Below are 25,398 nucleotides of genomic sequence, written 5' to 3' on the forward strand. Positions count from 1 at the left end.
ACTATGGATTTTTTCTTTTTAAAATACTACATAATATTATACATTTCTAAAGCAGGCAATTATCTTAATATGTTTAATACTCATTATTTATTAACCTTTTTACTGCTGGTAGGTGTATGTATGGCAGTACCTTGCACGCCGCGAATTTTATTGCAAAAATAAAAAAACAAAATCAATTTACGTTTCAAGTGGTAAAAACGAATTCTGATTTAATTCTGAGTATGTGACGATATTCCCAATATATGTCGTTGTGTGTTCAACATAAATAATTGATTTTTGTAGTAAAATCCCATTTAAAGCGGGATGTCCAAAGATGTCATTTTTGGATGAGCAGCGGCGTTCCGTTCACGGAAAAGTTCGCGTCTTAAGACGTCATTGGCAGCCATCCAGTTAAGAAAATCTATGATTTTGGTTTGTTTGCAGGAATCTTTTAATGATTTTCTAATGTCAGTTCGAATTTTCCTTAGAGCTATTATATCGTTGTATACACCGTATCGTACACGATAATCAGAAGTGTACTGTATTTTCAATTTTCGCAATTATATTTTAATAGGACAGTTTTCATTGTTAGGACATTTTCAATTACTTTTATAAAAAAATTATATGGGTAGAAAAGCTTTTTTTGCATAAAAAAAATACAATTTCTGCTGTTCATATATTACATAATTATAATTGAGTAGGTAGGCAATTTATGTATGTATTGAAAATGAATTATTTAAAATGATTTCATACCAAAAATTCGTTTTGTTAATAGAAAATTAGGCCAACATTTGGAAGAATTTATTTGATAGTATCAGAACAAGTTAATATTAAATTGAATATAAACAAAATCTACTTACACAATATTTTATAATACAACATTTATCAAGAAGTATAGTAATTTCTCTAAAAATACCTACAAAACAATCACTAACACTTTTCAATATAAATTACTATCATCTAGTTACTTTATATGGGTAGTTTATAATTATGTAGGTACTAAAAGATATGATTTAATTATTATTTTATAGGAGATTTGTTTTATGTATTAATATTTTTTTTTGCATAATAAATAGTTCACTGAAAAAAATATAATTTGATGTAAGTAAGTACCCAATATGTAATTTTTACCACACACTTCATTGAAATTAGTTATGTAGAGTGCGAAAAGTTTAAGTTGATGTGCGGTGGCTTGAAGAACTAGAATCCCCTCCTGTCGCGTTTCAGTATTCATTCCCCTAACCTTTGACGTTTCGTACAAGTGCGCGGTGTCAGTCATTTAGACGTGTTTATAATGGCAAAAGTTTTGAAAGGTGACAGCAGGAATATTATAAGTCATCTTATCTCCTACTGTGAAGAAGAAAAACGACAAAATAAGCTCATATGGCTCTTCAACAACGTTATCGAAAGAGTTGCCGAGATGACAGGTACAAAACACACTTGAAATTTTAATGTTACCATATAAAATTTATAGTTATTGGGAAAAAATATATATCATTGTATTTGAAATTTGCGAAATTATATGCCTATTTAAGGCCAGAGTCTTGAGAGAGTTGAGGCACGGTCTAAAAAGATCGTGGCTACGCGATGCGCGGATTGCGGGTCGCGGGTGCAAATGACGCATATCAAACGAAATATAATTTGTCATATAAATCCAACATGTGTCCATTTAATGTTCTGTTTATTGTTCTATCAGTAACAATAATAATATATTCATTGACATGTTTTCTTTTTAAAGTAAATGGGTAACGTTTTTAGTCATCTTTACACGATTTAAGAATTAATACGCCCGTCGCCATCACGAAACAAATTGACGTGTTTCCAGCTCTACGTTCTCTCTCCGAATGGCAGCGAGTCCAAAATTTCGTCGCTCCTATAGTTGAAAATTATTTGCCGTTTCACTGATGTATCACCTTAAGGTGACGCATCAGTGAAACGCCAAATAATTTTCAACTGTACGCGCGACGAAATTTTGGACTCGATGCCATTCACTGAGAGAATGTTGACCCGGGAACACGTCACTTTGCTGCGTGATGGCGACGGGTCAATTAATTCTAAAATCGTGTAAAGATGACTAAAAACGTTACCCATTTACTTTAAAAAGAAAACATGTCAATGAATATATTATTATTGTTACTAATAGAACAATAAACAGAACATAAAATGGACGTATGTTGGATTTATATGACAATTAATATTTCGTTTGACAGGCGTCATTTTCACCCGCCACCCGCAATCCGCGCATCGCCTAGCGACGATCTTTTTAGACCGTGCCTCAACTAATGCATAGCCTTAAGGAAGTGGGAAATAATATCTTCCAATCCTGGCAATACTCCCAAAATACTTTGAAATTGAAAACAAAACGAGCGCCGCCGCCAAGCCTCACGTTAAACTTTTCTGTCTCTAGTAGGTGTTATTTTTGTTTGAAAAATTTATAAAATGAATCAAAATCATAATAAATGTACTTTTATGATTTATTTTAGATAAAATAAGTACTTTCTCATCATAAAAATAATACAGTTATGATTTATTTGAGCATGCTAATAAAAATATAATGTAAGTAGGTAATATTAATATGTTTTAAAAATAATACATAACTATTAGGTAATAATATTATAATAGGCAATTAATATTTACAGATAAATATTAGTTAACATACTTATGGATAATGAATCAATATAAATATATAAATTATCATACAACATTTAAATGTAATTGTTATATTTACTTAAAAAATAAAAGTGAACACTATTTAGGGAAACTTATATTGATAACTAGGTCAGTGGGTCTATTCTAAACACAAGACGGTTATCGGCGGCTACCGAGGATAGTTTATCATATTTATGATGTATTGAGCCGGTTAATTCTTACAATATGTTAACCGTCTGAACTGTCAAAAAGCGCTATGTTTTAACAGCATCTCTCTTGGATGTGTTAACTTTTAGAGCGAGGTAGACAGTTAGGCAGTTTAGACGGCTTAATGTAACAATTATAATACCTCAATACATAAATATGACAAACTACCCTCGATAGCAGCCTTGTGTATAGAATAGATGCGCAGGAGTCAGGAAACAGGAGGTAAACATGAGGTTTCTGGGGGCAATAAAGGCCTAAAAATAGGTAGAGCAGAATGATCTCCACAATGTGGAGGGTATCATAACAGGATTAGTTGTTAGCGGTTTGCTTAACACGTTGGGTGCATGCCAGGAATCGGAACGCACATATGTATTGTAAAAAACAGTATGTTTGTGATATGACCCACATGTAAACAAGCAGTCATTCTAATATTTGCCCCACGTTGGACGCCTAAAAGAAAAGTAGGGTACGCCTTTCGTAATTGAGATACGAAAATAAATCTTGGAAAAGTATTCTAAAATAAATCTTTAGATTTTTCGGTATCACAATAATTATTAATTAAAGTATTAGGTACTAAAATAGTTTTGAGATAAATAAAATTAATATAAAAAAATGACTGATAAGTGTTAGTGACGATACAATCACACGCATCCAATATTTTGCACTCCGCAGAGTGGCCTCATCTAGCCTCATGTAAGAACATACAAATATTAGCTGAATTCAAGCAGTGTCGATTTTAAAGCTTCTCCTATTTAATAAATGCACATTGACAATTGTTGCCATAACAATTCAGCTAAATGAGGACTTGACAAAAACTTATTTTATATAGAATATTCATCAAAAACATTTTTTTTTAGTTTAGAACCAGAATGACTTTATTGTTTTATCACTGATATGGCAAGTCTAGTTAGTTAGTATTTTTAATTTATTGAAGTAATTATTAGATTTTTACAACAATTATTATAACACTAAAGGACTTTCTAATAATATACTATTACAATTATTAGTACCATGGAAGGATAATAATCAATGGTAAGAAGTGGGTGGAATATAATAGTCTTTATCAAAATTAAAATAACTGAGTTGTGGGTTGTGAATGTTGTGAAATGAATTACAAATGATGTCTACCACTACATAATTATATTATTATATTATTTTCATAGACTCTGAAGCTAATTGAAACCAGCCTCCACTCAGTACTGTTTCAATGTGAACATAAAAAGTTATTTTGGTGAATATATTATTACAGACCTCTGTTTTAAAGTTTTGGGTGTAACATCGAAATCATTTGAACAAAAGACAATAACATGAAGGTTCACAAAAATATTGTTTGATCTATGTGTAGGTAGGTATAACGTGTAACATTGTTAATATTATCTCCTGCAGGCTTATTCTTAACGGTTATCACTTTAGCACGTTTCCGTTATTTTCATTCTTCCAAATTAACACAGAAGGTACTTTTTACACTAAATGGTTAGCGGCGGCTGTCTCAAATTCGTAATACGGCAAAAATTTAGGTTGGTAGACGTGTCAGTCAAATTCGGATATGTTCGTAATGCCGAACCCAAGCGGATAAGACCGAACACAAGCGGATATAGCCGAACCAGCGCCATCTAGTCAGTAATGAGCCGAACACAAGAATTTTGTATTGATATGATTGACATAACCTACAATTTTAACGACGGATCTTGGGTCTCAATTCTCAATATTATGTAATATTGACATACTCTGTCTCATTCTCAAAGTTGTCACGGCCAAGCGAAGGGCTGTTAAAATATATCACCTTTTGACAGTTCAGACGGTTAACTGTTTTACATAATTAACCGCCAAAATACGTAAAGTGATAAATGTGATATATTTATCACAATTATATCTTTTTTCCTAAGTGATACAGTAAAACCTCGGTAGTAAGAATACTGATAATTCGAAATTCGACGTAATTCGAAATTTTCCCAAAAAACCTGTTATGTACCTGAAAATAGTATTCCTTGAACACTATTTTCATATAAAACCATACCTTTAATTCAAATTTCGTAATTCGAAATGATTTCAGAGTCCTGGCATATAAAAGTATTCAATAAATCGTAATAAATTACACTATTTCATGAGCCAATCATTGAAAATTGCGACAGACTTTTCTTAAAACACAAAAATTACATATTTTATGAAGTTAATAAAAATAATCCTGACATTTTATGACCCATTTCGGTAGGCACATCTATGATCGGAAACGAAATTTATGAAAATCAAAAAAAAAAAAAATTTAATTTTTTCTCCATACATTTCGTAATTCGATTTTTTTTTTCGATTTTCGGTCCCATGGAATTTGTATTAACGAGGTTTTACTGTATATTAGAATAGGTCTGCTGAGATTATAAAATAACACCTACGGTACATTATTGAATGAGATTACTTATAAAACTAATACACTAGCCATAATCCCTATTAAATACTTGTTTTCAGTACAAAACATACATTTTTATATATAGAAGATTACCTTTCCACTGTTTCCGATAGTTTTAATTTTTTTCACTAAAGAATAGTTATTTACATTTGATTGTTAAGTATTGCTGTTGTAACCTTTAAATCGTTACAATTGGATTACATAATAATATATTATAAATCTACTAATTTTGTTTCAAAAATAAGGACATTACAATAAAATATAATTAATTATGTTATCATATAAAAAAATGGCATCACGATAGTTATTATTGTAATATATAAAACCACAGAGAAATGTAATGAGAAAAAGATTCTACAGTAAATTTATTCCATCAGTAGAGCTCTACTGTATTAAATACTCTGTGGAATACATACATACGTTAATTTAGACAAAAAGATAATAAATTAGTTATAACTATAATAGCACATTACTTTATTTATTCACAGATTTAAAAGATTCTTATTAGTCCTTCACATCTTCGTCATGGGGTTTCCTGGATTGAAAATTGAATTAGGATTTAACTGGCTGTGGTTCGAACCGGAATTTGGAATTTGCGTATTGCCGTGCGGGTAGTTTTGCCGGGACTTATCTGTAAAGAAAAGGATTCATTTAAAAATTAAATATATTAATCTATTTAAATCGGGGAAATACTTTTCTTCTAAACAATTAATTATTATAGTTGGCAGTATTAGGATTGTTACACTGTGAGTTCTTTCATTCTCCAATATTTCAGACTTTTGTGGGGAAATAAAGGTATCGAAAGATTATGTGATAAGGTTAGATGATTTCACCACATTAATCTCTTGGAATGATGTCTGGAATGAGCCCGAAATGCTGGAAATGGAAGTGGAACAAAGAACAACCCGAATGCTACCAAGGATCGTGTCCGGAAACTTATATGTATGCTATTCGCCGTATCACACTTCTCCGTGAAATGTCGTATCGGAAATATATGGCCATATATTAAAGACCGTCCAACCTCTTTGGGTCGTAGTACTGACATAAAATTCATGTCTAAATAAAATACGATTCTTGTCAGTTTACACTTTACACTTTACCAAGCTAGTAGCAAACAAATTTTGAAAATAGCCGATATACTGGATTATTTGTTAGGTTAGGTTAGGTTAGGTTTTCATTCTTGAATTCATGAATTTTGCTAAAATCAGCTATGAAAATTGAATTAATGTTCACATTGACTCTAATAGTATTAGAGACCGTATAATATACGCCATACGGTTATCTTTTTCTGATAAGAAAGCTCACGGCGAACTATTCCACGGTGAAATCTTTAACGTTCAATTTACATGTAACCTACCAAGGATATCAAGTAATCATGAATTTCTTAAGCAATATGAAACATTTTTTTAACACTGCTCACGACAGCGCCAATTACTGTTGTGAAACTCATCACGAAAATACCCAGACATTAGTTAATAACATAGATATGTTGTGACCTCACAAGGAATCGAATCTGAACTGCACAGTGTGAAAAACCGCGTTGCGCATTGGACTACAAGAACTACAATATTATTATTAATAATGTATGCCAGTAAAAGATGCGTCAACATTAAAAGTTTTGGAAAAAAATATAATAATATTTATAAATTAAATCTCCTAGTCCATATGTTGAAACAAAACGAAACACTCACCCATACATTTCCCTGTCTTTCTTTCTCCGGAAGAAGTATTCTGACCGCGTCTTTCAGAACTCCTCGATCTTGATCTATGACTGCCGCCCCCATTTCTGCTTCCTCTCCCGGATCCGAAACCCGGACTCTTCCCCCTGTTACTACTCCCTCCGCTTCCGCATTGGTTGTTACTTCCGTTTACATTCTGATTGTAACTACCGTTCATGTTATTACTAATATTATTACCGGTTTGGTTGTAGTGGTGATTTTTTGGTTGGGCGTCATTGTCAAAATGACTGGAGTCCGTGGAATAGTCGGGGCTCATGGGGCGGGGGTTTCTTTGGGCGGGAGAATGGACGTTTGGTATTGTTTTGAAGTGGAATTCTCCATCTTGTGGACATAGGCCGTTTTGAGGAGTCAGATCTAGTGGGAAGGTTGCGTTATTGTATCCGCCCGTTGGGGTCCTGTCCTCTCTACCCGCGGAAGAGCAATGAAACTGAAAAATGTTACAAGAATATAAATAATGACAGTCAAATAAATAAGTTTTTATAAAAAAGATGTACCTACCTAGCTGCCGTAAATATTGTGAATTTCACATTTTAAAAATTAGTAAACTATTTATTGGCAATATCAGAGACAGTATACATTTCATTGCATATAACTGATGATGAACAATACTATTATAATTATAAACATAGTGAACACTTATTTTTTTCGTTTTATTTTGCATTGAACTTCAGTTTATTGCATTCTCGCATACGATGCCAGCATGAACCTTTAAGATTTGTAAACCGGCAAAAAAAACCGGAAAATACTCAAGTCTGCTGTTGACCAGCTGTTGGGCCCATTGAGCCGTCCGAACTGGTCGCCGCAAAGGCCAACTTTATAACTTTTTTTTTAAAATTTGCGGCATCTTATTGCGGACGTGAAGACCTCTTCACATAGTTTTTGTATGTTCGTATGGTTTAGCTTTGTTTTTGTATTAGGTATATTAATTATAATTTAAATTCATCTTCTTTTTTGTTAGTTCTCAGTGCCTTTCTCTTCCGTGACACTTTTTATTAACTTAAGTCAACTCAGTAAACTCAGTCTCAAAGCTTACTTGAAAGCGTGGCAATTTCAGTCTTGGGTATATACTCCTGAGAGATTACCAGGCGTAAAAAATTGCTGAAGCTTCACATCCAAACGTGGGGCCTCGTGGTACGCTTGATTAAGACCGAATGTGGTGCGGGGCGGGTTGGTTTGGAGGGGTTTATGTATGTGTTGTTTTTCAAGAATTTTTTCTATAGTCTACATTTCTGAGGTTTTTTTTTTGTAAACTGATAATATTATTTATAAGTGAAAAACAATTGCCCTGACATGTATATAAATGTTAATATTCTCAGTGTTGGCAGTAATGAATTCATTGTTTGAAAAGAAAATACTTATGGTAGCCAGCTATTAACACTTTCGCTCGGGTTACTTACTAACATACTACTATGGTTTCAAACTTATTAATGGAAGATGCTTGTACGGCCCTGGGAACTACATAGAGCTCAAACCGCAAGTGTGAAGTTTGTTGCAAATGAAATGGATAAAGTAAAATACCTGTTCTTCACAACTACTGCCAATATCACTTCCCGAACAGCTGTAGTCATATTCGTTGATACTAAAGCAATTATTTTCACTTTCGCCGCCTAAGTTTGATGATGTACAGTCCTTAAAGAAATACATTTAATCATATTATAGAAATCATTTTCACCAGTTATTCAAAAAGAACTTTTGATAAATTAAGAGAGAATTACAGTAAAAACAAAACAATGATTCGGTTCGTGGATTTTATGCGTACGAATACGTATACCATCATCAGTGCTACGAGTACATCGGCTGCCAGGCAATTAGTAGTAATAGTAGGGGTAAACATCCGCACGCACACCATCAGCCAACGGAATCATTCTTTTGTTTTTACTGTACCTATTTATCAGTGGCGAAGGGTGGAGGTAGGCTGTTAAGATCCGCCATAAACAGTGCACAATTAACTTTTTCAGACATACATATTTGTTTTCATTGAAATAATACTACAATTTACAGATAGTGTTGGTTAGTTTTTAAAATTCAATTAAGCCCTGAGAAACCAAGCCATAATAGATAATAGTCAAAAAATACATGTCTATCTATAAAATATCTAAAATTATGCAGTTAAATCATACATAACTTTGAATATTTTATAAATAGAATAATATTCTTTATTTATTATAGTTTGGTTTAGTCAGGGCTTAATGAATTTAAAAAAATAACCAACAATATGTGTAATATGTATTTTTAATCCAACGAAAACACATAACTATGAATGAAAAAGTACACTCAATTTTGTCGTATTGCCCAAATTAGACCAAAACTATTATGGTTTCGTTTATGCATGGTTTAATTGATTTTTAAAAACTAACTAACACCATCTGTAAATTGTAGTCTTAGTTCAATAAAAACAAATACATATGACTAAAAAAGTTTAGTGTGCACTATTTATAGCGAATCTTAACAGCCTACCTCCACCCTTCGCCACTGCTATTTATGAGTTATTAAAATGGTAAATGCAGTAATTTTTAATTAGAAATTATTTAAAATTTTTAAAAATGTCATCGAAATATTTACTTGTGATATACAGTCTGCAGGTTCCAGAATATCCTGGTATTCAATTTCTTCCTGGCTGTGCTCATCGAGCTGGTCGGGCTGATGATAGTTAATATTCCCGTGCTGCGCGAAGGGAAGCGTTTGGGGTAACTGCTGTTTGGAATGTGATTGGGGGTGCGGCAGAGATGTTCCACCCGTTTGGAAGTTGTGCGGATAGACAGGGATCTGGAATATATTTAACATGATAATTTAAGGCTAACTCATTGTTAAACTATTAAACAGAGGACGAGTTGAAATGATGGCGAGGTGAAAATCGACTTGAAAACGGTCTCAATTTTGGGGAATGAAATTAAATTACACCCAATAAGAAGAATAATACAACCATGAAAATATTAGTAGAAAATATAACTGAATATTAACATACTTTTTTGGGAAAGAATGGTTATCATTCAAACTCGTCTTACCGTGAATCAAACATACATTGAAAAAAAACCGTATGTGATTTTGTCAGAACAGGGTTTCAACCCATACCTACAGGTTCAAAGGTAAATACTTTGGCAATACTTCACTGTGGGGATATTTAAAACTACGTATCATAACATGATGTTGATAACTATACTATTTCGGGCTAGAAACCCAATCAACAATCTATTGATAAGTACTTAAATAGCCGAAAAGAATAGGTATGCTTTAATATTGAGCTAGAGTGGAGAGTGGTGCAAACATGGCTCATTCCAAAATCGTTGAAAAATGAATAACATGATTTGAATGACATTTTGTAAAGGAAAGTACACTTTAAATGAATTTTTATTACATACAAAATATCAAATAAAAATAACGTATAACTTGTTGTTTAATACATAATTATTTCATTTCAAAGACATCTCGTTCCACGTTAGCCAATAATTCACCTTTTAGGTCATGTGACTAACATTTTAATGGTATGTGATTGGATTGCATAGGCGGATTAATACAAATTGTTGCAGAATCAACTGCAATCCAACTTTTACTTTCTAACCCGGCCTGATACAAACATTAAATGTAAATAGATTCTTTATTAATATTGAAATGAATAAGTTTCCCTTTGTTTTCTATTTTAAATATACTACACCATAAATGAATTAAAAATCATAAAAATTAGTTTTTTTATTAGTCTATTAAAAGGCTTATTACATTTTTCCGCAAAATGCAATAAACTGTTATACGGACAAATATAAGACTAAGTTGTATGATTTTTTAGTTAATTTGTAGTGTAGCATATTTAAAATAGAAAACAAAGGGTAACTTATTCATTTCTATATTAATAAAGAATCTATTTACATTTGATGTTTGGATCAAGCCGAGTTTGAAAGTGACAGTTGGAATGAGCCAATTTTGAAAATTAACAATTTGGATTAATCTGCCTATGAAAGTATGTAACCAAATGAAATAAGTACCACTAAAATGTTACAGCCAATGTTTGGATAGCAATTATGACCAGTTACAATTATTATTCAAATCTCTTGTCAATCAGAAAAATTAATTAAACAACAAAATAAAATAAAATTGATGACATTTACTGTGACTTTTAGGTAAACACTGAAGTTTTTTTGGCTTCATTTCTTAGCCATTTTTCTGGTTTCCTGTCCCTTTTCATAGTTCTAAATGCTATAACAGATGAAACAGTAACGTCCATTATGTTTATTTATACAAATAACTGCTTCAATTAATCAAAAAACAAATTAAAAAGTGAATTATATGAGGAGCGGTCACAACACAATAATTATTGTCATGATAATTGTACCGGCCACTATTAACCAGGTGACCCTAAAGCTGAGCTCCCATTGGCTAACGTGAAACAATGCGTCTTTGAAACTAAATGATTGTGGAATAAGCCATGTTTGAAAGTTTTTCAAACCGGGAAAAGCCGGGTTTGAGGTTGCTACCTAAAAATTCTTTTAAAATGTATTTTTCTTTACAAAATGATATTCAAGGTTCATTTTTAGACAATATTGGAATGAGTCGGGTTTGGAAATAGTATCCTCAATTGTAGAATAAGGTTAATAAAAGATTGTTACCACACGTAAATGCCAGTTGAAATAAAATATTGTATGACCATGCAAAGCGGATGTCTACCATTTTAGAGGTCTGTTCTTGAATGATTGCTATTTTCCATTAGACTCTTGTCATAATTGAATCATGTTTCATTACAAATGTAACAAATTGCTCAACTTACTGCTGGCGGTCCTGGGGGTTGATTAAATCTACAGTTATATTGTTGCTGGTTGTCCTCGCGATTGTTTTCAGATACCAGGTCTCCAGAGCCTTGCCTCTTAGAAGCCAGCGGAGTCAGTGGAATAGGGTTTGACCTGATTGTTATGTTGGCAGATTGGTTTTGCAATGATACAGACGGAGTCCCTGGAATATTTCGAGGCCTGTAAAATTAAACAAAGACAATATAATATTAATTCATGTATCACTAAAACGCCGTTTATATGATTGACTTTTGACGATCATCACGGAGTGATCATCCCCAGTGACCTGTGTAAAACGCACATTCATCAACGAATTATAGTGATCATCCGGAATCAAAAATGAATGAAGTTAAGCCGGATCTACTTTTTGATCATTTTTTGATCACTACGGATGATTCCAAAAATGCCGCTGTCCATGCTAAGGACGCGCCCCTGAGTACTGTCATCATATTCCACATGATCTATTCCTCTTTCTGTCGAAATTTCTGCATTCATATAACATGTGATAGTTGCAAATTGTTTGAATTCCAACCTGCACCGCAATTTCACTTGATGCCATTTTGGACTGAATTGAGTATTTCACTTTCGGTGACACGTGTAAACAAAAAGTGAATGCTTGCGTTCAATTCACTACGGATAATCATCCGCAGTGACTTGTCTAAATGAGCCAAATTAAAAGATGATTTGGCCATTTTTTGGAAAAGATTTTGTTTTATGTATTTATTTAGAAAGGTATATGTTTTTTGGTTTGGTGATGCTTTAAGTTTTACAATATGTAAATGGTATTCATAAGAAATGGTTTTTGATTTTTGTTATTGAATTATCATGACATCTTACAACAGAGCACGATAAACAAGAATTTTGATTGTACATGAAGATAGTTTTAATAGTACATAAAATTATCAATTTGCTTAACTCACCTGTAGTCTCCGCAACTTCCATACGGCTGTTCAGGCGGTGATGGTAAAATATCTCTCAAATTAATGTCGCACTTTCTGCTGTCTTTCCGATGCATGTCACCCTCTCTTCCTTCGAGAACGGAACTATCGGAATAATGGTTGGCATAATTGCACGGGTTTCCAGGATAATTTCTGCCGGCGAATACGCCTCGACTCGAGTCCAAATTAGGATGACTGAAGTTGCCTCTGCCGTGTGGATCATGCACAAAGTTACCTCTTTGGGCATCCAAATTAGGATGTGACACGAAGTTTCCCAAATTGGCTTGCGTGGATCTTTCATAACAGTTGTTCTCTCGGCTAACGAAGCTTTCGTGCGGCGAATTGGAATACTCTCCGTTCTGAAACGGGATATCGGCGTAATTTCCAGAGTTTGACGAGTTGTAAGTGCCCGTGTTTTGCTGGGAGAAGTTTGCGTTTTCGACTTGATACGGTTGCTGTCGGCAATGCGATAATTTTTGATTATCATAAGGCAGCGATGTCGGCTGCACCGCTCTGTCAGGGTAGTGATTGATCGGTATTCGGTCGTGGTATTGCTGATTTGTCAGATGATTTGGATTGCGATTCTGAAATGACAAGGAATTAAGGAGAAAGTGATTATTTAGAAGCCATTACCATCAATCATCATACATTGAATTTGGTCTAGATCCAACAACAATAATAAGATTACAATTAAAACAAATTTTTATACCTGAGCCCTATAGCGCACAACCAATTTTTATTGTTGATATTGAGAAGTATTTCGAAGCTATTATAATAAGGGCTTCCAATTAACCAGCAAAAAACATTGTAATGAAAGTTTACCATTGGAATTAGATGGTGTGTTGAATGTTGATGCGAAGATATTAGAAGCTCATTATCGGTGTATTCTGAAGATGAAGGGCTGACAGCCGATTTGACGCAAGAATCATCAGAATTCATGTTGTCCTGAAATCAAATAAGTAAGCAATTTCAGTTGAGTGACCTATGGTAAGCATGTTTTAAACTCATGTCATTCTCTCTAAAAATTAAAACTATCTGCAAAAAACAGGCACAGACATAATAGTAGATACCTACTTAAGGAGTTATATCATTGTATTAGACGTAAAACTCATTATCCAATAAGATACTATTGCACATAATAAGTTTTATTTCTGATATGACGAATAATATACTATGTAGCGCATGTGACTATGTCCAAAATATAAATATGACAAAGGACCTAAATTAGACATGTGATGTGGATAATTCAGGAAAACATACACCTTCCCTGTTCCCTTCTTCAAATCGAGGGTTTCTGATATCTAACAAAATAATATATAAATAAGTGAAGATGCTGGCAAATTAGAAGAAAAAAATTTGGCAAAGAATTAGGAATAGGAAATAGTTGGGATACTCACAACAAGTGACCTAGGTCCGTTAGGCTGAACGCAGAGTGTAGTGGTGGCATACGGCTCTGGAGGTGCAACTCTTCCTTGAGGTCCATTGACGGGCCCTCCTTGGAAAAAAGTGGTCATGTTCACTTCAGCGTATTCCGAATTCGCGGAGTCCGCTGTAGGATTTTGGAGACCTGTGTTAACATATAAAAAGACTCATTTTAGCAATGCATTACTTTGTAACTTTACATAATCAAGCATGCTGGTTTAGGAATCAGCGGTCGGTTGACTTTTAAAATATTTTATATTGTGAGACATTAATAATTGCACCCACGATAGCCGCACGGCTAAGCATCGGCCTATAGTGTTGTGGGTCCCAGATTCGAATCCTGGGTCTGGCAAGTGTACACATATTGTTTTTAAATTTGTGTATGAGTCAGAGTATGGACCTAATAGGTTGAGCAAGTGGCTGACATCTATTTCACGTAAAAAAAAAACTGTTAATTTAAACCTCTACTCTAATGAGGCCCATATGATCTTATTAGGACCGGACCTGGTTGACATTAATAATAAATATATGTATTGTATTACAGTGAAATATTTTCAGTAGTTATTTTATCGTACAACCAATTATTGTTATTTCTACTAGTACTTTATCATGTTCGATCCCTAGGGGGTCATTGGGTCTATTCTATACACAAGGCGGCTATCGACGGTAGTATATATTTATGTATTGAGGTGGTTGTTATAAAACAATAAGTTAACCGTCTAAACACTCTTACCTATCAATAGCCACCGATAGCTGCCTTGTGTATAGAATATACGCAATATGGTCCTCCAAAGAGAACAGACTTGTTTTTACGAGAAATGGATGTCTCAACATATTAGATCCATACTCTTGACTCCAAATACAAATTGAAAAACAATATGTGCACTTGCCAGCCCCAGGATTCGAACATGGGACCCACGACATTATAACCCGACGCTTAAGCTGCTCGGCCATTGTTATTACGGCCTTTGAAAATAATATAAACTCTTATTTCCCACCTAAAGTGGAGGAGTCATAGAGGCCTTGGAATCCATATCTGGCAAAATTCACATGTGTGTTTGATTTGTAGCAATGACCCAATCTCTGTGGAGGCCTATAAATGCTCATCCATTAATTTACCTATCTACCTTTGATTTATTTTTGATGCAGGTATCTGTCTAATATTTAATTATGTAAACGGTGAAGAATATTCAAATAAAAGTAATAAATATTTAGATTTAAAATGTTTCGAACCTAATGCTCCTTGCAATAATTTTGTCTGACAGTCTTTATCGTCGAGACGAATTGGAATATTGTCTCTGGTCCGTCTTCCTCTATCGAGCCAGAGAGAAGAATCCTTGTTCAAAGCGCATTTATCTGAAGCTGTCACAACAGATACTGAAAGACAAACAACAGCAGTATTAGATAAGTCAATTTTATGGACAAATTAATTTGACAGGATAGTGATAAGTTAAAAAATATTATTACGATCGAATGCTCCCAGCTGCTTCTGAGTATTGATCCTTCTTCTGACTTTGATGACAATGAATACGACTGCAATTATCAGTAGAGCGATCATGACGGATATCAAAGACACCATCCAAGGTTCATTGCTGATTTTTTGTAAAATCAAATCGTCTGGTGATGGACCGGTCCTGGAAGAACAATGAATAAAAATTATTTATTGAATACTAGAGCTACCAAAAAGCCAAAATATTTCCTTAATATAGAAAGAATTGTTTTTTTAAATCGATATATTTTGTTACATATAAAGCATTTTTTCTTTTCTTCCTTGGCATTATAGCCTATCCTTATCTCTGGTCTCGGCATGCTCTATGATTCTATTTTTGCTAATATATTATATTACATATAGCTGAGTATTAAATATACCTATCCGTTGGTGTATCAGCAGATCTATTCCAATGTAACTCTAAACTCATTGAAATAACAGTAGATACATAATAATTATAATATAGTAGGTAGGTAGCTGAAGAAAGAGCTTCAACAACGGACTAACATTTGAATTGTTTTCAGAAACAATGTACGTATTCAGTACCGCCAACAGAGAAAATATTAACTCTTTTATACATACAAACTAATATGGAACCATACTAAAATACGTGCTAGAATCTCTATAAAATGTTGCACATAATACAAAAAGTTCGATTGGTTCTATTTTTATTAGTTTAAAGTCTTTGGTTAGTATTGTTATCGCAAATAATCTCACTTGATGTCCAAGTTAGCAGTGAAGTTAGCATCCATCAGAAGTGTGGCAGGAGCGCTGAACGGGCCGACACCCCGGGCGGTGCTGGCCGCAACACGTGCTCCGTAACGACCTCCCCCTGACAGGCTGTTGATCACCACAGAAGTTGTGCTGGCATTAAGGGACATCTGACCCAGTAGCTTGCCGGTAGTGTTCGATTTTATCTGGATCTGAAAAAATAAGATGACAACATTAGTTTTCACGTGACCTGAAGCTTTCAAAAGTAATCCATTGAGAGTTGCAATATTGCTAGATTGTGACATGCCCATAAATGTCAATCTAATATATTATTATAATAGTAAAATAATACCAATATGGGTATCTAAAGTTACATTTAGCTTAGACCAAACAAACAAAAACATAGAGCGTAAGCTAGAGCATTCTGTTCCTGCTCGCCTGGTGTAAACGCCTAGTGAACAAAGTCCACAAAACAAGTTTAAACTAAAAGAGCTAGAATATAGAACACTGCAAGCGAATGCTCTGGCTTTCTTCTGTATTTTTGTTTGTTTGGTTTAAACTATCACATGTGTTTGTTCAAGAGTGCACGACTTAGTCGCGTTTTTGGTTTGAGTGCAACAATACGCAAAAGTGATGCAATATTTAGAAATCGTATAGGTATGTTCAGCCGCGAACGAAGAATACTTTGATAAAACCGCTCCGCCAGTGAGCGCGACAGAACAGGAAAGAATGCTCGACACAGTTGTGCTCTCACTCTAGCATTTGGTTAGATCAAACGAACGAGCATTCTTAGAGTATTCTAGCTAGATGCAGCGAATCTCCGTAGAATTCAAAAGAATGCTCGCTCGCTCGACAAAAAGCGTTTACATCAAGAGAATTTCACTGGAGTGGGGAAGAACAAACATTCGCTCGCTTGGTCTAAACTCTAAATGCTGCTTGAGGTTGCTTTTGCATTGATTTTTCCTTGTAATATTATCTCATCACTTGTGTAACCTCTATATTATGCTAATTGTACTATATTCAAGCAATAAACACCATTCTATGCAGATAATGCTCTTCCATTTAAGGACCTTGTTGTCCCTCTTTGTTGTCTCAATAATGACCAAATTTCTGAGGAGTGTCAATTGGTAAATAGAAGAACCAACTTTTACTTACTTTAATAGCCGAAACCTCTACAAAATCATCTTAAAATTTTCATGGTAATATCTTTCATGATTATTTTTAATAATTTCGTTATGAAATGATTAGCTTGTATTAAATGTTTGTTCATGAGATCATGAGGCTTACCTTATATCCTGAAATGATGCCATTTTGATGTTCTAGTGGTGGAGGAGACCATCTAACAAATGCTGAAGTGCTGTTAATCATTCCCACGTGAACTTTTTCAGGAGGGGCTGATGGAACTGAAAGTAAATATTAAAAAGTTATTATATTAATTTAATTTATCACAATCATAGATTGCAGAACAACCAAAACATTTTTAGGCCATAAAAATAATATTTCAAAAAAAGAAGACATTATTTCTCATTCAACTGTTTTGATTACATTGTCAAATAAATTAATTGTCAAAAGTGTTATATAAAATATAGAAGACAATCTTTTCAATCAATATTATATTATGCTTATTAGGTATCCTAGAATAATAATGTTGTTTTAAATCCTGTTATGAATGACACAGGAAGAAAAATGTTTCTACGATGTCATCATCCTTGGGAATACGATTTCAGGTAAAATATATACTGTTTGTTAAGTTGTGATCAAATTGAGATGCATGTCGCATACTGTTATGGCGACAAATTTAGTCTATGGTTTCGTAGTTTTGCAGGATATCTTGAACGAACGCGACCTCTGTATTCAATGATGGAGTAACCTAGTAACGAGTCTCTGTAAATTCATTAATATTTTGAACAGAACCCAACCCGCAGACCATGGATAATAGACAACATTCTTATAGAAAATACATAGTGGCAACCGCTAAAAACAAAAAACGCGCGATTTTGACGTGTTTCAAAAATGTGTAGGCATGTGAAAGTAATAAAAAACGTTCAAAATGTCATGCAGGTGTCGATACAGTGCAGTACAGCATGAAGTGACCTCATTGTTGTTCTGGTGATTTCGGCAGATTTTGCGAACTGACAATGTTCATTTAAAGATTCAAAATGTGCTACAGGATGGGAGCATCAGTCTGATAACATTTTAAACACCAAGAAAAACGACATTGTACACTTTTTTCCCGTAGCGGCAGCTTTCTGTAACGTCACGTGATAGTCCGTGACATGCACCATAATGTATATCGCGCTTTAGAATCATGAAACCTTTCTCACTCTTACAAATTTATTTATGCTTTTTGTTATAAATTAATAATAATACAAAATTAAGTTCGCTTTAAATATACTTACATATTGTTGTAGGAAGATTTATGGCTCATTGGTTAAGAAAAAGCCTAGGGGATACATTGAATATTTTACTTCTGGACCAGAAACATCGGAGCAAATTAGAAATGAACTATTGTAACTATTCTCAGATGAGTATTGATAGCGAAGGTCAGAATTCTGAATTGAGACTTACCAATAGTCTCCGCACCAAAGATTCAAATAGTACAGCCAAGTTGAAGAAAATATATCAAGATGAAAATATGAACATTGTAGCGGAATCTGAAGAAAGCGACATACTTCCATTTGGAGGGTTTTTTGAAAAGTAAGTCTTGAAATATCGGTAGAATTTTATGTAAATTTGAAATAAAGTATAATACAAGCATTATAGCACCCGTCGTACATATGTCTATCAGCAATAGTGTGTAAATTAAACTATCGCGATAATAACTGTTTACATTTTACTTTTTTCAACTGTCGGCGAGTTGTGTTGGTTGTTTGTTGCGTGAAGGTTTTCTCAGCTGTGCATTATTATAGTTCATATTTTTTCCGGCAGGTTCGCCACTGTCATTTACTTGAGCATGCGCAAATATTATGCAAGTTACAACTATCTGGTGAAAATTAAGAAGTGGCTGAACTTTTTGGATACATGCATGCAGTCTTACAATTTGCACAATGAGACATGTTTACATTAATTACATTTTATAGTTATGGCCGCAATAGTAATATATACTGCTAACAGTAAATTCATGCACGTCATGTAAAAAGGCTATAAGATCGTGCCATTTATTACGATAATATAATAAAGATAATGAATAATTTATTGTAAATAATTATGAGTTATAGTCCATTTACACTTGTATGAATTTACTGGCGGCAGTATGTATTGTTGCGGCCATTACGATAAAATGCAAATTTTAATGTAAGCACGTTGCAAGACCGCATGCATGGATCAAAAAAGTCTAGCGGCTTCTGAATTTTCACACAATAGTTGCAACTTGCACGACGTATGCGCATGCGCAGTAGAACAATAGTGGCGAATCTGCCGGAAAAAATACAAGTTAGACCATGCAGAGCATTTTGACGTTTACTAATTTTCACAACTTATTAAATAGCACCATACAATGACGACAATGCATCTCGCTTACGCTTGAAGAATGATATAGGCGAGACAGTCAGCATTTTTGCATGTTAACAGTTGTTATCGTGATAGTTTAATTTACACACTTGGTGCCAGTAAATCCATGCATGTGTACAGGTACTATTAATCGTGTACATTATTCTGTTGACAGTTGGGAATTATCAAAATGGTTGGCTGAACTCGATAAAATCAGTGCGAGAGTCTTCAGTTTAGAAAATGCTCTATTACCATCGTCATATCAAAATGATGAACTTAAGAAGCGGCTCGATTCTATGACAGTGAAAGAGCATATAGATGAATGGATTATAATACCAAATGCCAGAAATTCCGCTTCAGAAATGGTCAGAGATATAGTCGGAGTCACCTCACATATGGTAGGAAAGACTGTATGATATTCAATTGCTGGATTTTGAGAATTTAGAAATAGTCAGTGGCAGCTACATACATTAGTTGCTCTTACCCTCCCTTCGCGAATAGACGCGAAAAACGGCGATGCACACCGATCCAATATTTAAGTTCCATTATCTGGAAAGTAATATCATGTGAAAATGGAATACGAGGGAAAAAATAATCATAAAGTAAAAAATTGCTGATATGTATTAGCTTATCCTTTTAAATTAAGGAGTATATAAAAACCCATAGAAACATATGAAAACGTTACCGTGCCAAATTCAATGAATTGCACAATGTTGAATAAACTTTACTTAACTCAACAACATCTTGCGAGCCTTGCAGCATGATTCACAAATATGTCGCTGAGTTTCAAAACCCGCTATAACACTTTTTTGAAATAATTAAGATATAATATATATCATTGGATTCGTTATTAAAATCTCTACATGAAAATTTTATCGCCTCTTTCAAAAGCCTTTATGATTAACTGTCATTTATGAAACAAAATCAATGTGTCTATCAAATCCCGCTATAACACTACTGAAGCATTCAAAAACCTTTTTAGTTCAAAAAGTTTTTGTTGATTTTCTCAACATAATGAAAAAGTGTTATAGCGGGTTTTGAAACTCAGCGACACAAATATACACGGCACAGTGGTTGGGAACTTCTGATCTGGATGTACACGAATCAGTTGAGCTGATAGATGAGAGAATAATATCATGAACAAAAGTATAATAAATACTTCACATCTTTATTAGGAAAACTTTAGAAGAGACAAACCTAATTATTATGACTAAAACTTGTAGCTGATTATTATTAGTAGGGTAATTAAATGTTTGGATTATACTGTTACACCTTATTACACATCTCTCCCCAATTTTTGTTTAGGTATCCATGCTCTATTTTCTGTATCTCAGGAAATCCTCTGAGAATATTATTTTGCTTCCATTTGATTTAAAAAGATATTGCTGGACAACCTGCGAGTGTCTAGTGACCGGTATAAAGCAATCTCAAAATGGCCGCACACTTCTGGATACGGACATGGTAAAAGGAAGATTTCAATGCTCCGTTTTGGCAATAGCTTTGAAACCTGAAGACTTAATCGGTATAGTATTTGTAGGAAACACTTGGTACATATTATTAAATCTTCGATAAAAAATAAATGTCAACGAATTCATACTATTTGTTTTAAGGTTTGGAAATAGACTCAGAATTGCTGGAAGGTGGAGATGAAATGCAACTAATTTCAAGGATTATTAGTGCTATCAGAAGAAAATTTTATGTAAAATATACAATACCTTTTTGGAGAAAGATGGGGTACAGTGGTGAAGTTTTCAGTTTGGGAGGTCCCATCAGGTAGATAAATTGAATTAGTCGGTCGCGATTTAATTTATATAAATAAGTGCTTGAGTAAGTAAACTATTATATTTATTTTTAGTTCTGTGAAAGAATATAAGCCGATTTTAGAGCAACAATCAAAACCAAACAGTGGCATCGAAGGATGGTTGGAAGGAATAATCAATGAGGCATATTACACAGGTAATTAAGAACTGAAACAGAAAGTGTGCATCCTTCACACTTCAGACAAATCTCCCTTTTCCTTTTACACACAGAATTGTTATTTGACAAAATAATACACAGTCGAGCTCGGTTATTACGATCACAGATATAGCGAGATCTCGGATGTAACGAGGAAACATTCGTTGAAATTTTAGTTTATGATTTTCTCCATACATTTATTCACTTTTATAACGAGCTCCTTATCGGATATACCGAGCTAAAATATTGTCAAAAATTTTCTTAAAACTGTTAATGTGTGGATCGTTTAAAAACATTTCGACCTTAAGCAATAAAATCCGACCGGACAGGATACAGCCGGGTTTGGATTACGTTTATGACACTAGTTAAGTGTCTAAGTACCTACCTAATTGGTGTTTTCACCGACAAGATTAAAAAAGTATCCACGTATATGGTTGAAAAAAAAATCCATGGTTTGTGAAGTAAGTAGGTACCTACCAGCGTTCATTACAATAAACAACTTCTTTTGTAGTTTATGAATGCCATGCTTGTTTCGAGGAATGTTTGAATTGCGACATTTTGTGTTATGTGACCGCTCATTTAAAAATACCTATTCTCTGATATAACGGGTAACGCTTATAACGAGCAAATCCGGTCGGTCCCATTTTCCTCGTAATAACCAAGTTTGACTGTATAAATATTTCTATTAGATGATTTGGAATTAAAATAATCATATTATAATCATCACATATCTTATAGAAAGAACTATGAATAGTTTAAAACCCCCTTAGTAATTTAGCCTTAGTCTTTAGCAAACGCAACATTTTAATGTTGATCTAATGTTTTTTTCTGAAGTATGCACATACTTTGATTAAATGATTAATGATATTCGCCTCTGGTATCTTATTTTTGGAATAATTTCTTTCAGATGTTGTGAGCTCTGTCACTGATAGACGATTGGATGTTTTAAGACAGCTGGTTAAGTGTTTTGGATGGAGAGCCGCCGAACCAAGAGAGTACAGCGAAAAGCTTCACAGGGGCGTGGCGGTTCCTGCCATAGGCGATTACAAAAGTGACACAAAATAAATCATAGTATCAAATAATTAATTATAGTTTTATCGATTGTTACATTAATTATTATTTAGAATAATTTAGTATTTTAGAAGTTCTGTTTCTATCAGAACTTCGGAAGATGCTATATCCAGAAACTAGCAGTAAGGTGGAATGGTCCTGTTTGGATATCTATGATGAAAGCGATGTAAAGGGAGCGGCATTAGCGGGACACCGAGCGGCTGTGAATACTATTTACGCATTAAGACCGCAGGTAACTGAATTTTTTACCAAATGTTTATACAAGTATTATTCATTTTAACAAAGAATAATATAATTTTTCGAAATGACATTGGATGTCGTCCATCTGCGCTATAATAAAATTCAATTCAACATTTTAGGCATTGACAATTCGAGACCTGGCCTTTGTGAACTTTCCGACTATTCTGCGAAGGTTTGAATGGGACAACCGAATGAATCAATTGACAATCATCGCTATGGCAATTCTTCTCGTTTTGATTAGTACATCCATTAATAGGAATACGATAATATAAATTGAAAAAGATTGCCATGTTGATAAATAAAATAAAATGAACTAAATTATAACATAAATATTGTTTATTTAATTTACATGTCACGCATATTAATATCATTCGCAAAAGTAATTTGGGTAGTTCAAATGTTCTTTCTTATTATTCCTTTTCCTTGGAATAATTTGGAATATTAGATATTTAAAAAATAAACTCACCATCTTCCCATGTCCTTCCCGTCCGGGCGTTGGACGGCTTTCCCTGAAGCATTTTGTAGTATGGCACCAAGAACAAATCGTACTTGATATTCGGTTTAAGGCCCTGCAGAAGGTAGCTGCTGGATCCTCCAGTCCTAGCGGACGCCAGCGAATACTCTTCGCTAGATGCGTTGCTCTTCTGACTTCCCGCTTCTTTGTTAGTGATCTTCAATGTATTTTCCGTGGAACTGACATCTTCGGCGGAGCTCAGTAGGCGCTGCCGGAGGACCTCCGCTTCCGATTGCAGAGGTCGATAGCGAATGTTGACTCCTTCAAGATATTCATCATAGTCCGTTTGTAACTGCAAGAAAATATTAATATTAGTGAATAGTTCATCTATGTTTAAAGACGGAGCACATGATCAACGATAGATGTGGTGTTTAGGATATCAACAGCTTCAAGTGCCTGGGGGAGAACATCACGGGAGATGACACTTCATGTCACAATAGATTTGCAATATGTGTCATGAGTAAGGAATGCATAATTTATAGATCAAAAAAAGTAGGTAGACCTCCAAAGTGTAAGCGTTTTGACAAAGTAAAAATATACTCACATCCCAGATAACCTTCAGTGAAGTGGAGCTCACGGCCGTGACTTGCTTGAGGAGAAGAACATCTGAATCCAGAAACTTTCTGGCCTCAACGAGCTCATATTGAGTGATGGGTTGCGTGTCTCTAGGTCTGGTGAGTACCGGTTCCGTCAGGTCACTCGGGGCCGACGCACCGAATTGGTTCCATGCTCGAAGGGCGAACCTGTATGATGTCTCCGCTTGAAGATTCGATACCTTCATGAAAAAAACAGATTAATTAGGCAAATATTTAATTCTATTCATGTTTAATTAGCATAATTAATACCTGACTAACTAATTTATTATAACACGAATTTGTGTACATCAGAACACAATATTAGAATGTTAATTACCGTATAATTTTCATCAGTAATTCCTGTCGCTGCGACTATCCATCCCGTTTGCAAACTAGAGCTGAAGTATTCCACGGAGTAACTACAAAAAAATATAATTTCCATTATTATTTACTTGAATTATTGCATTTTGACCAAACTGTATTGAAACATATCACAAAAACACCAAGGCAGAAAATCACAAATATCTATTGTGATCTCTCCAAAAACCCGGAGACCCTAGTTTGGGAAAACAGTGCCTTACACATTGATCTTGTATAAAATTAAAATTAACAATAACATTGATGAAGCAGGTATTAAACTAAAAATAGCTACATTATCAAACCCAGACGATCAGTTACATGCATCATTTACTAAGCCATTGGTTGTTTGCGGCATGGTCACTTGCATTTGAAAGAATAATAGCTGTAGAGAATAATATGCTTCGTAACTTTGCACTCCGGATAAAAAAAAAAATTTTATACAGTCGAACTCCATTTTTACGATCACGGACATAGCGAGATCTCGGATGTAATGAGGAACCGTAGACCGATGCCGCCGGGATCAGATTACATTTATGACACTAGCTAAGTGACTAAGTACCTAATTGGTGTTTTCGCCGACACTATTGAAAAAGTATCCACGCATAATATGGTTGAAATTTCATGTAAAAAATCCAAGCTGAAGTCAGTATGTAGGTACCTAGCAGCGTTTATTACAATAAACAACTTCTTTTATAGTTTATGAATGCCATGCTTGTTTCGGGGAAAAATTCTAATTGTGTATTGGTTTAATTTTCTTAGGAATTAATTCAACGGTATTATAGAAAATGGAGACTTCTATTTCCCTATCAAAATCAGTCATGTTTTCATACAATAGCCTCCCAAACTCCTTGCACTACGTCGCAAGAATGATTTTGTTTAT

General features: G+C 34.1%; 2 protein-coding genes across 2 annotated transcripts in view; both read right to left on the reverse strand.

Moving 5' to 3' along the window:
* Positions 1 to 5,690: 5,690 nt before the first annotated feature.
* LOC147065188 (uncharacterized) lies at positions 5,691 to 13,630 on the reverse strand. The gene is made up of 8 exons (XM_085956944.1): positions 13,514 to 13,630; positions 12,674 to 13,275; positions 11,735 to 11,933; positions 9,541 to 9,744; positions 8,497 to 8,607; positions 7,190 to 7,405; positions 6,931 to 7,114; positions 5,691 to 5,870 (listed from the first exon to the last, which is right to left on the reverse strand). Exons 1-8 carry the CDS (start codon positions 13,628 to 13,630, stop codon positions 5,752 to 5,754), a joined length of 1,752 nt encoding a protein of 583 aa, XP_085813070.1. The 3' UTR covers positions 5,691 to 5,751.
* Positions 13,631 to 13,722: 92 nt separating this feature from the next.
* robo1 (roundabout guidance receptor 1) overlaps positions 13,723 to 25,398 on the reverse strand; it is an 824,247-nt gene continuing 812,571 nt past the window's right edge. Inside the window, exons 11-19 of the mRNA XM_085956945.1 lie at positions 24,496 to 24,577; positions 24,128 to 24,358; positions 23,536 to 23,875; positions 17,601 to 17,716; positions 16,320 to 16,525; positions 15,581 to 15,747; positions 15,377 to 15,490; positions 14,099 to 14,258; positions 13,723 to 13,726 (exon numbers count right to left, since the gene is read on the reverse strand). Coding sequence (XP_085813071.1) covers positions 13,723 to 13,726; positions 14,099 to 14,258; positions 15,377 to 15,490; positions 15,581 to 15,747; positions 16,320 to 16,525; positions 17,601 to 17,716; positions 23,536 to 23,875; positions 24,128 to 24,358; positions 24,496 to 24,577 — 1,420 coding nt within the window. The remainder of the gene's footprint in view (positions 13,727 to 14,098; positions 14,259 to 15,376; positions 15,491 to 15,580; positions 15,748 to 16,319; positions 16,526 to 17,600; positions 17,717 to 23,535; positions 23,876 to 24,127; positions 24,359 to 24,495; positions 24,578 to 25,398) is intronic.

This window comes from Rhyacophila brunnea, unplaced genomic scaffold (genome assembly GCF_057557595.1).
Source record: "Rhyacophila brunnea isolate RB1 unplaced genomic scaffold, BYU_Rbru_1.0 scaffold_6, whole genome shotgun sequence".
Lineage (NCBI taxonomy): Eukaryota > Metazoa > Arthropoda > Insecta > Trichoptera > Rhyacophilidae > Rhyacophila > Rhyacophila brunnea.